This window comes from Mustela lutreola, chromosome 3 (assembly GCF_030435805.1).
Source record: "Mustela lutreola isolate mMusLut2 chromosome 3, mMusLut2.pri, whole genome shotgun sequence".
NCBI lineage: Eukaryota > Metazoa > Chordata > Mammalia > Carnivora > Mustelidae > Mustela > Mustela lutreola.
In genome coordinates this window covers 44,775,956-44,789,779 of record NC_081292.1, presented here as the reverse complement: position 1 = coordinate 44,789,779, position 13,824 = coordinate 44,775,956, and the positions used below count along the sequence as shown (strand labels likewise).

Genomic DNA, 13,824 nt, shown 5'->3' with positions numbered 1-13,824 from the left:
CAGAAGGAGTGTTGGGTGCGCTTTAGGTAGACTCTTGCTGAAGCCAAGTAAAAAATTTTGGTAAATTGGTCTCAGGTGTTAACAGTAGGAGTGGAAAGACTTGAACAGATTTAAGAGTCATTTAAAAGATAAATTTGGAAATGGTGATGGGCTAGTAAGCTTTCTGTGGTCTAGCGTAGAAAATGCTGGAAAAAGACCAACCTTAGGAGAGCAGATCATGAATTCACTCTTGGACATGATGAGTTTGACTTGTATTTAAGACACAAAAGTGAAGATTTTGAGTAAGCAGTTGGCTATTGGGTGTGGGCCAGAGTCATTGGCATAGAGACTTAATTGAAATTGTGTATGTGGGTAAATTGCCTAGGGAAAAGAAAAAGTGAAAAGAGAATGTGGTAGTCTCTGTGGACAACTATTTCATGGTTGGGCAAAGAATGATAGGCCAACAAAGGAAGAGCAGAGTTAATGTTGGCTAGCATGCTGAGTAGAGAAGAAATTCTGGCAACCACTGAGGGCATTTTGGAAGCTGGTGACTTGATTCCTGTCTATTCTGCAGTGTGACTCTGCAAATGGGATTTATTTGCTTGAGTGCAGAAACAGGGAAAACTGATGGCAGGGATGACCCAGGGTTAGGTTTTCTTAAACACAGGGAGTGAAGAGAGAGAGAGAGCTAGAGGATTCAGGTATGTCTCTAATTTACCAGACATTTTTTTTTTTTTAAATATAGGAGAAGCTTTTAAAATTTTAAGTAATTCTGAGAAAAGTATTTCGTGCATACATATTTGTTTCTACTTCAAATATTTATTTTGGGGGAATTCCTTCAAGTAGAATTATCAAAGAGAAAGAATGACTTTCAGGCATTTTGATGACATTGTAAATTTGTTTATAAGCAGATTGCCCTAGTCTTGTTTATGTTGGACAGGGTGTGTTCTAATGTTTATTTTTATTTAAACATTTTTTCTTTAGATGTTTCTAAGAAGCTATTTATTTATTTATATTGAGGTATGATTAACATACAATGTAATCGTAGTTCCCAGTGTACCATGTAATGATTCAGCATTTCTATACATGATTCAGTGCTCATCATCGTAAGTGTACTCTTAATCCCTTTTGTCTATTTCACCCAAGTCCTCACCCATCTCCTTATTTTTATTTATTTATTTTTTTTTTTTTGCATTTTGGCAGGCAAAATAAATGTATTCCCCAAATTTTTCATTTTTGTTACTCTCTTTCACTGCTTTGTATCTTTTGAGAAATTTCTTTGGTTAAGGTAATTGGCTCATACATGTGAGAATGCCTTTCCATTGTTTTTGCACATTAATGAAAACTTGTCTGGATTTCGAATCTAAGGGTCATCAGCATTTCCCTTCTCAAATGGTTAAATGTAAGATTCCATTTTATTCTGAATTTTAATGGTGTGGGCAAATCTGAGAGCAGAGTGCTAAGAAGCAGGTAGTGCACTTCTGAGGTGAAGAATGTGTAGAAAGAAAGCCAGTATTTCCAGACTGGAGAGAGGAATAGAGAAAGTGAGAGAGTGAGTTCTAGGAGTCAAAGATGGGGTCGAAAATAGTGCAGGATCCAATCATAAGAGTCCTATAGGCCAGTGTGAGGATTTTACATTTCATCTGGAGTGAGATGAGAACCACTGCATGGTTTTTATCAAGAGTAATATGATCTAATTTATGTTGTGAGGAGACCGCACCGTTGAGGATGGAGCACTCAGGGCCTGTGTAAACAAAGGCTTCTTCACCTGCTGGTTCTCGGTGGTTTGAGGACAGAAGTGGGCTCTAAAGCAGGGGTGGGATGGGGATTGTGAGAAGTTAGAAATAAGCCTTTGTAGACCAGCTATTCTTTTTACAGTGATATTTAAATCAAGAATCCTGAAGAGGATGCTGGAGCCACTGCCCCGTCAGGTTCAGGCCCAGTGAATTGAAGGCAGGAATGGGTCTGGGCTTGGGGCTTTGGCCACTTCTTCCTGGCCAGATTTGAGGAAGAGGTGTGTACATATTTAGAGCTGAGGAGTTCAGTAATATCCTTCCCTCTAGTTTTCTCTTGCCCTCCCTTCTTCAACTCCTTTTAAGGGTCTTCTCAAGGGACAAGTATCCAGCAGATACTGAAGGATCCTTACTTTAGGTTACTTTATGCCTATTTTCACTCCACTCATCTAGGGTGTGTGAGAGAAGGGTTCCCAGAATAGAGTTTTTGGCTTTGTCATGTTCAGATGATATCATCAGCCTACTCATTTTACAATTCTGATTAGATATGAAGTTTATCATGTATTTTTATAAATTTCTCATTGGTCACAAATCTTACGTTTGTCGTTTTAGAATTGTTCATATATTTTTTGAATGCCATAGCTCCACACTTAAAATCTTATCCTCTTTAGCTTATTTAGGAATTCTAATTCTTGCTAACCCATGAGATTTGGGATGGTCCGAAGACCCCATGGTAATTTGCTGTTAGCTTACTTATCAGTTCTGTTTTAGTCAATATGAAATCTCAGCCTCCTTTTTCCTTCTTGATGAACCAGACCATTCTGGTCTCCCTTATTACTTTAGTCTAAAGCAACAGAAGGACTTGTTGAATTTATACATTGTTCCTGAGGCCTGGGGCTTTGGAGAAACTGTTAACAATTGATCACGTCTGCAGAAGAAGGTTTTTGAAAAATTTGAGTTCTTAGGGAGAGCCGTGTGTGTCTGGGTTTCGGAGAAGACATTTGTTAACTTACCAGTTATTTACTGGGTATCAGCTGTGTTGTAAGTACTGAATTTAGGGATTGCATTACATAGGCACTTAAGATGTGGTTCTTAAAGAGACTAAAGCTTGATAGATGAAGATAGGATTTTCGAAAATGTTTGTTTCTAGTATTGAAGGTGGTATGATTTATATTTAAGGCCCAAGGGGTAGACATGGAAACATTTGGCAGAAGCCAAAGAAGCTTAGGTGGGTAATATTTTATCTTCAATATTTTCATCTTGAAGAAGATGTGATCCAGGAGTGGGATGAGTAGAAGGCACAGCATGAGTAGTAACTGAAAGATAAGACACAGGCCTCTTGTGAGACCCCTGAGTACCTTAGGATGACTGGCGTATAAGGGTGAAGGTTGGGCTTACCAGGATATGGGCTTGGAGAAACTGGCCAAGAAAGGCCAATTTTGACATACTAGGGCTTTTGAATTTATTCTGCGGGCAAAAGAGAACATTGAAAAGTATTAAGCAGGATTGTATTATGATCAGAATCTCATTTTAAGAGACTACTTTGGCAGCAGAAGTTTGCATGGACACTAATTTGAGTACTGTTGTAGTAATTCATATAAGGTGAGGGCCTTAATCAAGGCAGAGGGTTAGTGGCTAGGGTTGGAAGGAGGAGGAGAGTCTGCAATGGTAGTGAGGAGGTGGGTGGGAGAGTGGGTGGAAATAAAGGATAGATTCCAGGGGTGTCTGGGTGGCGCAGTCAGTTGAGTGTCTAATTCTGGGTTTTGACTCAGGTCTTGATTTCAGGGTGGTGAGATTTAGCCTCATGTTGGGCTCTGCACTGAACATGGAGTCTGCTTAAGTTTCTCTCTCCGTCTCCCTCTGCCCAACTCATGCTCTTTCTGTCTCTTAAATAAATAAGTAAATCTTCAAAAAAAAATGATATATTACAGAAATTTTAAGAAGGTAGAATTGACAGAACATGGAGGGAGATTTGATGTAGGAAAATGTGGAAGAAACATGAGTTTAGTTTCAAATGTTGCAGTTTATTGATTGTGTGATATCTGGCTGGAGATGTTCCACAGATAGCCAGATATTTGAGAGCATTACCCAGGAAGTTCATTTGTAAAGGTGTTTGGACTTCCACACAAAGATCTTCTAATCCTTGATTTTATTTTATTTTATTTTTTAATATTTTATTTATTTATTTGACAGAGAGAGATCACAAGTAGGCAGAGAGGCAGGTAGAGAGGGGGAAGCTCCCCACTGAGCAGAGAGTCTGATGTGGGGCTCGATCCCAGGACCCTGAGATCATGACGAAAGGCAGAGACTTAACCCACTGAGCCACCCAGGTGCCCCTAGTCCTTGATTTTAATGAGCTTTCCAAGTTTTCACTTCAGCAAACCACCTCCACATTCATGTCTGGATCTTACCATTATTTTCACCTGCTCTAAATTGGAAGAATGAAAGTCTAGTATGGCAGTTTGAGCACTGGTTCCTCCAGTTCCCTATTGGTTTACAGCTATATCTTTTCTTTTGGGTCACTGACAATGTCATATCCCTTTATTTCTCCTTTTAGTTCTGGTCCATTGAAATTTTGTACTATTATTTCTTTTTCTATCTGTCCTAGACCATAAAGTTCAAAGCATTTACTTTTAGTATATACAGTGCACCTATTCCTTTGCTTTCTGACATATCCATTCTGCAGACTCTCCAGGCTGGATCTGGGCTGCTGGGTGCTAAATGGAAGCACACAATATGTAGACAGGAATCACCACATGTGAGGATTCCAGTAGGTCCTTCAGCACTTCTGTAATATTTTTGCTTGTCCCTGGCCAGGTTTCTCTTCAAAAATCTGTAGCACATTCCAGACTTTCACCACATTCTTCTTGCCTCCTTCCACAGTGACACCTTGCTTCACAACTCAGTTGACAGATGGTCTTACTCTCTATTTTAGAGGCAAAATTGAAGGGATCATGTCTGACTCCCTCAATGATCCAAGCCCACACCTTCAAACATATCCCTGCCTGCATTTACACTTCCTTTCTTCTGGTTACAGAAGAGGAAATAATTCAAAGATGTTAGAAGTCAAAGGTCATTCTGTGTTCACCTGATCATTACTATTTCAATTATTCTTGTATCTCCTTCACATTAATCTCTGTGTTGGCATTTGCCTTCTATGTGCTCAAGTGATCTTCATCTTAAAAAAAAATAAAACCCCTCATTTGAACCTTCATTTCCCTACAGCTGAGAATCTCCTCTCCACAGGGAACAGATCAATGAGCATTTATAATTTTTTGCCTCTATATCAAGAGTTTTCCAAAGTCAACCTAGTTTTGGGCCTCATAATTCTCTGTGGGGGCTCTCCTGTGCAAGGTAGAATGTTTAGCGGCATCGTTGCTCTTTACTACTTAGAGGCCAGTAATATGCCCCCATTCCCAGTTATGACATCCAAAGATGTCTAGAAATTTCTATTATGGGGGAGGGGCAAAATTGTTCCAGTTGAGATAAAACTCATAGCTCCTGTTGTTGAGTAGGCAGGTGCAGAGACTCTGAAAAGCTGTAACAACATTTTATTAAATAGAAGACAATGTAACTTATTATGTTACTGGAGTGGCAACAATGGCCAAAAATATTGTCCTATTAAGAAGGAAGGCTGACCAGAAACCCAGTAGTGCCCAGAGAGAGGGTATGAAAAAATGTTATTCTGGGGAATATTCAGAATGGACGTTGAGAGATTGGTGTGACTTCAGGTTACTGAAATGCCTCCTGCAAAACACATGCTAATGAATTTCATTAATTAATGCCCCTTCAGGAGGATAACTTATTTCTGAAATATTTTGTGTAACAAGGTAGCAAACAGAGTGATTCATTGCCATGTATGGTGGAAGTGTAGTGACAGAAATTGAAGGAAGAGAAGCATGACCCCTAAAGAGAAATGTATGCCCTTTGAACCATGCTCAAATTTGAAATGAGGTTCATATGTTAATGATATTTACATATAGCAAGGTATTCAAGTTTGTATCTGTTTTGGAAAAGGGCTATGCATTTTGATATAAATTATGGAGTGTTCTTTAGGACATAAAGGAGAAAAATGATGGTTCTATTAAGCATGGAGAGTGCTTTCTTCATTTCAGCACACCCAGCGCTGACTTGGGGCTACCACTGGATTCAACTCTCTAGGTTGCTTCCTGATGGTAGACAACATAGGAAACTGTCTTAGGAAAGTCAGAATGTCTGCTTTGGGACTAGGAGACAAGGTGGTTCCAATGTGGCCTTGAGTTCTGTATTTTATTTCAAAATGTTGTCTACGTTGTAGAAATTTCCTGAGACTTTTGAGACCTAGTGACATGGTGCCCTCGAAAGATGTTTTAAATCAATTATTTTAATTTGCTGAATTTCAAACGCTAAGCTGAAATCAGGGAAATATCTTTAATTCTCCCGTAAGTGTGAGGATGCCAGCTCATTGTGGCTCATAGAAACCAGTTTTCCACATCTCTTCCCGGCTCTGTGTTTGGTGAATGGAATCAGCCATGGTAGCAGTATTTACACCAATTAATCAAAACATGCTACAATTCAGGGCTTTTAAAAATTTTTTATCTCCAGAGAACTGTTTTACCAGCATACCACTGAAGATAGGTCTTCTTTTTTCCATTTCACAGCTGAAACTAAGGCTTGGAAAAGTAATTCTCTAAATGAATTTAACTTGGAAAACACATGATTTCCTGGGGGGCAAGGCACACTATTAATATGAGAGAATCCTTTATTTTTCTCCTAATAATGGTAGACTCAATGGCAGACAATTGAATTTAAGTTTTCTTCATAGAAGATTAAATATCCTTGTGAAATCTGTTCTCCTTTTTTATTTTCACTGTGCACAATAGGTTATAATGAGAACATTTTGATTTTCCTCTGTTTCTCTTACCTTTCTCACTGAATATAAATGATCTTGGTTCACAGCCTTTGAGACCTGAGTATTTGTGTATATTAGAATGTTATTTTTCATTATACTTGGTTTTTTAATAAATACATTATTTGCAATATATTCTCAGCATTTTGATTGGGAATAATCAAATAATTGATTAATAATAATTATTAATATTATTAATTATAATAATTAATAATTGATTAATTAATTAACTGGTATCTCTTCTATTACTAATCAATCCTATTATCCTGAACAAGTTTTCACAATTGTCTAGTATAGAGGATGCCACCAGGGACCTGAAAGGTCATTGCATTGCCATTCATGCCAGCATGAAGGCTCTTAAGCTTCTAAAAACTAAAGTATGTCCTGCTCTCAAAATACTAACATGGAATAGAAGTTCTAAATAAAGTAAGATGTAGCCTGAAAAGTAAAGTTTGTTATTTTATCAGGCAATGAAGTTTTTATTTTGTTTCAAAAGTTTCAGAACCTGAAGCTAAAGGAATTCTACTGTGAAGGAAATCCACTGTTCCTGAGGCAGCCAGTTAATGCTGTACAACAGGAAGACGCCTGGAGTCTACAGGTGAAGCCTTCTATCATTTACACAGGTCTTCAAGCGAAAGCCCTGATTTAAATTTTAAAGAGTTTTCTTTAAAGCAGTTTTGCAAGCCAGCCAATGATTGTTGCAACCTTAGTCCATTGGCACTGTGGATCCTAGAAATAACTTCTTTGACTGGCTTACAGAATCCAATGTAATCCTAATTTCCAGAATGACCAGATTTAGAGAAATGGAAACATTTTGTTGGATGAAAAGAAAAGAGGAATTTGTTTTCACTTTAACCTTCCAAGTATTTTTTCAGTATTGTCTAAGAATATGTTTAATTTGTTCTTACCAGGATCTTTGCCTCTTCCATCCTATTTTCACTTGTCCCTATTTCTAGTAGATGAATGAATCTGATTCAGAAATCATGTTAATGTTAGTCAGACAAATTGATGATATTAAAAGATGGAAGAGAAAAGCATATTAGAGGATTCTATGTGGTTTTTTGGTGATAGATGAATTAAAGATTGTAATCTTCCCACATTTGAGTATGTGTCTCCATCCTGACTTTGAACTTCTCAGGTTCTAAGTGCTTAACAGGAATGAACTTATTTAGTTCTGTAATAATCTTTAAAAAGTAGCACCATTATTATCCCCCTTCTACATTAAATAACTTGTCCAAGTTCACAGAGCTAGCCGGTGTTGGGACGATGATGCCCACCTAAGCAGCTGGGCTTCAGATTCCATTCTCAGAAAGGTCCATTGTCTCAGAAAGATGCTGCTGGAAGGTGAGGGAAAAGGGGATAGAGTTAGTCCCTTCCTGGAAGAGGTTCTGATTTGTCGAGGGGACTGAATGAGCAGTTAACCCAACCTGGCAGTGGTCTCATTGGGAGCCTTTGTAGTCAAGAATGTTGCCCTGTGACTAGGATGAAGACACAGAGTGAGAGAGCAGTATTTCTTTTCTCTTTTTTTTATGCCAGGAGCACAAGCATTTACACACACACACACACACACACACACACACACACACACGCACACACAGTTGACCTCTAAACAACACAGGGACTAGGAGCATCAGCCCCATGCAGTTGAAAATCCATGTGTAACTTTTGATTCCACCAAAACTTAACTACTAATAGCCTACTGTTGCTGGAAGCCTTGCCAGTAACATAAATAGTTGATGAACATATTAACATATAAGAAATAAGAGTTAATATACATATGTATTATATACTGTAGTCCTACAATAAAGTAAGCTAGAGAAAAGAAAATGTTAAAATCATAAAGAAGAGAAAATATTGTACTACACCGTATTGAAAAATTCATTAACTTTGAAAACCAGAGGGGCTTAACATTGTGAGCTTTTACCATTTTTGTTTTGTTTTGTTTTGGCACATTGCGAGTTTTTATAATCAGTGGGGCTTAACACCTGGAACTTTAAAAATCAGCGGCTTAGGTCTGGGAGAGCCAAAGGGCGATAAAAAACTGAGTCCCCACCCTTGAAGAGACAGAGGAGAAGAGAGTTGGGGGAAATTGGAGTGGGAGACAAGCCATGAAAGACTATGGACTCTGAAAAACAACCTGAGGGTTTTGGAGGGGCGGGGTGTGGGAGGTTGGGGGAGCCTGGTGGTGTGTATTAGGGAGGGCACGGATTGCATGGAGCACTGGGTGTGGTGCATAAACGATGAATTCTGGTACACTGAAAAGAAATTAAAAAAAAAAAAAAAAGAGCGAGAGAGAGAGAGACAGCCTAACAAACAGCCCCAGTGATAGAGCATAGAAGCAGCAGTTTGAGCAACACTTGGGGGATGGGAGAGATATTTATTTATTATCTCAGAGCTTGTGCAGGAGGGGCAGGGATCTTTGGGAGACTTCTCTGAAAACAAGAGCTGGAAGGCCCACACCCCCGGCCTAGATACACAAACACATGCAGGAACCAGCAGAGTGTGAATACTCCACAGAGCTTGCTAACAGTGTACCCCACACCCACCTCTTCTGCAGACTCATTCCCTCCAACCCTGGCTTCCCCAGGAGTTTTCCAGATCGGTACAGGTCTCCTCCCACAGCAGACCTGTACAAAGCTTGCTGACACTATGTGCCCTGCCCTTGCATTCTCCTGTTGAGCAGAACCCTCTAACCTGCCCCCCACAAGAGTCCAAATCTATGCCACAAGCGTGGCATTGTGTAAGCAGTCCCAGTAGGGGCCAGCACCATTCCAACATGACTCCTGTCCTGGCGAGAGTTGAAGATAACCACACATACCAGTTAAATTGCAGCCCCAGCAGTGGGCTGAGGGCAAACATCTGGTCTAACTACACACTTTACCCATCGGTGAAAGTCCCCCCCGACCCCCCTGCCTTGGTATAACACCGGGAGAGTGCCTTGCAGTTTGGTGCTACTGCAGCTCTGACAAATGCCTGGTCTGACCCCACTCAAGCTCAGGGCAGCCCCACATTTGCCCATTAACAACAGAGGGACCAAACTTGCCAACAACAGGGAAAGTGAGCCATTGCTGACAACTGGCCTGAAACAAATACAGCTCAGCCATAGCAGTAGGGCACACACAACTCACATAGGAGACACTCCTGAAACTCTAGATTCTGATGACCAGGGGACATTTTACTACAGGATACCACAGGACCTCTCCTTCATAAGGCCACTACCTATAAGAGCAGGAGACCATAAAAAACTACTATAACTGATAAATGAATTTAATAAGCTCACAGGATACAAAATCAATATATAGAAATCTGTTGCATTTCTATACACTAATAACAAAAGAGTAGGAAGGGAAATTAAGTAATGGTATTTATTTTATTGCACCCAAAATAATAAAATATCTAGGATTGAACTTAACCAAAAAAGTGAAGACCTGAACTCTGAAAACTTTAGAATATCAATGAGATAAATTGAAGATGACACAAACCAATGGAAGGAGAATCCATACTCATGGATTGGGAGAATAAATATTGTTTAAATGGCCTTACCACCAAAAACATTCTACAGATTTAAAGCAATCCCTATCAAAATATCAATAGTGTCTTTCATAGAACTAGAACAAATGATCCTAAAATTTGTATGAAACCACAAAAGGCCCCAAACAGCCAAAGCAATTTTTTAAAGGATTTAAAAAAATTTTACAGAGTGAGAGAGAGCCCAAGCAGGGGGAGTGGCAGGCAGAGGGGGAAGAAGTCTCTCCTCTGGGCAAAAAGTCTGATATGGGACTTGAATCCAGGACCCTGGCATCATGACTTGAGCTGAAGGCAGATGCTTAACCAACTGAGCCACCCACATTGCCAAAGCAATTTTAAAAAAGAACAAAACTGGAGGAATCACAATTCCAGATCTCAAGGTATACTACAAAGCAGTAGTAATCAAAACAGTATGGTACTGGCACAAAAATAGACACATAGATCAGTAGAATGGAATGGAGATCCCAGATATAAATATAAACCCATGCTTCTATGGTCAGTCTACAACAAAAGAGGCAAGAATATAATGGGGAAAAGACCATCTTTTTAAAAAATGGTGTTGGGAAAACTGGATTGCCACATGCACAAGATTGAAACTGGACCACTTTCTTATGCCATACAAAAATAAACTGAAAATATATGAAAGACCTAAATGTGAGACAGTAGTCATAAAAATCATAGAGGAGAGCACAGGCAGTAATTTCTTTGACATTTTTTCTAGATATGTCTCTAAGGCAAAGGAAACAAAAGCAAAAATAAACTATTGGGACTACACCAAAATAAAAAGCTTCTGCACAGCAAAAGAAACAATAAATGAAACAAAAATAAGGGTTTAATATCCAAAAAATATAAAGAACTTATACAACTCAACACCAAAAGAACAAATACTCCAGTTAAAAATGGGCAGAAGATATGAACAGACATTTTTCTGAAGAAGACACACAGATGGCCAAGAGACAAAGTTGCTTAACATCACTCATCAACAGGGAATTATAAACCAAAACCACAATGAGATATTCCCTCACTCTGTCAGAATGTCTAAAATGAGAAATGCAAGAAGCAACAAGTGCTGGCGAGGATGTGGAGAAAAAGTGACATTACTGATATAAACTATTAAAAATTGGTGAGTGCTGTGAAGTGTGTAAACCTGGTGATTCACAGACCTGGGGATAAAAATATATGTATATAAAAAATATATGTTTATAAAAAATAAAAAATTAAAAGTAAATAAATAAATAAATACATTAAAAAAAATTTTTTTAATGATTTTTTTAAGTAATCTCTATACCCATCATGGGGCTCAAACTCTGAACCTTGAGATCAGGAGTCACATGTTCCACCAACTAGGCCAGCCAGGCACCCCTGATTTAAACTACTTGATCTGTCAAAGAATTGTAGAGCTTTGATTTAGGCTATGCCTTGGTTAAGATTTTTAAGAACTTCTGGGATGCCTGGGTGGCTCAGTTAGTTAAGTGGCTGCCTTCGGCTCAGGTCATGATCCCAGCGTCCTGGGATGGAGTCCCGCATCAGGCTCCTTGCTCAGCAGGGAGCCTGCTTCTCCCTCTGCCTCTGCTGCCACTCTGCCTGTCTGTGCTCTCTCTCTCTCTGACAAATAAAGAAATAAATAAAATCTTAAAAAAAAAGATTTTTAAAAACTTTTCTTCACCTCAAAGATTTATGAACTAAAATTTAATGTTTATGACTAGATTATAACAAAATATTAACCAAAGCATACTGCACCAGTAAATGTTGGACTAAAAGTTTTATCTATGTTATCTAATTTAATTCTCTGAATTCTGTGTGATAGTATTAGAAAAAAAAAAAACCCTATTTTACAGGTGTGGTATCCAAGATTAGAGAAGTTAATAAGGACTTTGCCAGATAGTATCACCCTGCTGAAAAGTTGTAGAGCCAGGATTTCTACTGGCTCTACTATTTATCTGTCTGTCTCTAAGAATCTTTCCTCTTGATGATGTTTTAATGCCTGTCATACACACAGTAACATTTGGTCATATAACAGTTTCAAAGTTCATCATTCCTTCTAAGACTTTATAACTGTTGTTACATTTTATAATTTTAATATTTTTAAAAATATTTTTATTTTTTATAAACATATATTTTTATCCCCAGGGGTACAGGTCTGTGAATCGCCAGGTTACACACTTCACAGCACTCACCATAGCACAGACCCTCCCCAATGTCCATAACCCCACCCCCTTCTCTCAACCACCCTCCCCCCAGCAGCCCTCAGTCTGTTTTGTGAGATTAAGGGTCACTTATAGTTTGTCTCCCTCCCAATGCCATCTTGTTTCATTTATTCTTCTCCTACCCCCTTAAGCCCCCATGTTGCATCACCACTTCCTCATATCAGGGAGATCATATGATAGTTGTCTTTCTCTGACTTATTTCGCTAAGCATGATACCCTCTAGTTCCATCCACGTCATTGCAAATAGCAAGATTTCAATTCTTTTGATGGCTGCATAGTGTTCCATTGTGTATATATACCACATCTTCTTGATCCATTCATCTGTTGATGAACACCAATTTTTTAAAAAGATTTATTTGTTTGTTTGTTTAGAGAGCAGATGTGGCTGATGTGAGTGGCAGGAGGGGCAGAGGGAGAGAATCCTCGAGCTGATTCCCCACAGAGATTGGAGCCTGAGCAGGTTTCAATCTCGTGACCCAAGAGGTCATGACCTGAGCTGAAACCAAGAGTATAATTTTAATATTTATAAAAATATAATTTGTGTATGGATAATTTTAAAATTCAAATTAAATAATCATATGTAAGGAAAAATAAAAACATCTAGCTGAAACTGATTTTAATATATGATGGTTTAAGCATAGGAATCATCTCTGATGTACATATAGTTAGATAAAAAAATATTCTAACATAATAGCACATAAGCTATTCAAAAGGAACAATTTATTTGTTCATAAAAGATTTCTTGACTTTTAATAACGCTAGAATTAAGCCATCATTAAGCTGTATGTTCTCAAAAACTGCATTGCCTGTATCTTTTTTAAGATTTTATTTATTTGACAGACAGAGATCACAAGTAGGCAGAGAGGCAGGCAGAGAGAGAGAGGAGGAAGCAGGCTCCCTGCTGAGCAGAGAGCCTGATGTGCGACTTGATCCCAGGAACCTGAGATCATGACCTGAGCTGAAGGCAGAGGCTTTAACCCACTGAGCCACCCAGGCACCCTGCATTGCCTGTACCTTTAAGAGGTGTCCTAAAAGTTACTATTGGTCATGCCAATAATATCTTACTTTATATATGCTAGCAGTTCCAAGTCATAACCTTATGTTTCAGCGGTATGTGTTATTCTTCCAAGGTAACATATTGGCAGCAAGTAGGAGAAGAACATAATTAATGGGTAATATAAGAGTTGTCAAGAGACATATCAAGTGCAACAAACATGTTTGGTTCCAGAAACTGTAAATTGAAAAAGTGAACTGTATGAATTGTGACCTATTTATAGGTCCCATGTATTTCAGCAAATTTTCCTACCATCTGCTGCTTGGGAAGTGAATCCTTGTTTATTCGTTTTCTGCTTTATTGTGAGACCTAGCCATTGAGATTTGATAGCTAAACATTGACCTCTAAAATTAGTATATCATTCCGAATCACAAACTCTTCTCTGTGTAAGTAAAGAAGAGGATTTGATAATGGGCATCTAATTTAGGAGTCCTG

The 13,824-nt window shown here is 38.6% G+C and overlaps 1 protein-coding gene across 1 annotated transcript in view; it reads left to right on the top strand.

Annotated features, from left to right (window-relative positions):
- The window catches only part of LRRC69 (leucine rich repeat containing 69), a 111,619-nt gene that overhangs the window by 79,811 nt on the left and 17,984 nt on the right, over positions 1–13,824 (top strand). The window contains exon 6 of the mRNA XM_059166054.1: positions 7,097–7,198. Within this exon, the coding sequence (XP_059022037.1) occupies positions 7,097–7,198 (102 nt within the window). The remainder of the gene's footprint in view (positions 1–7,096; positions 7,199–13,824) is intronic.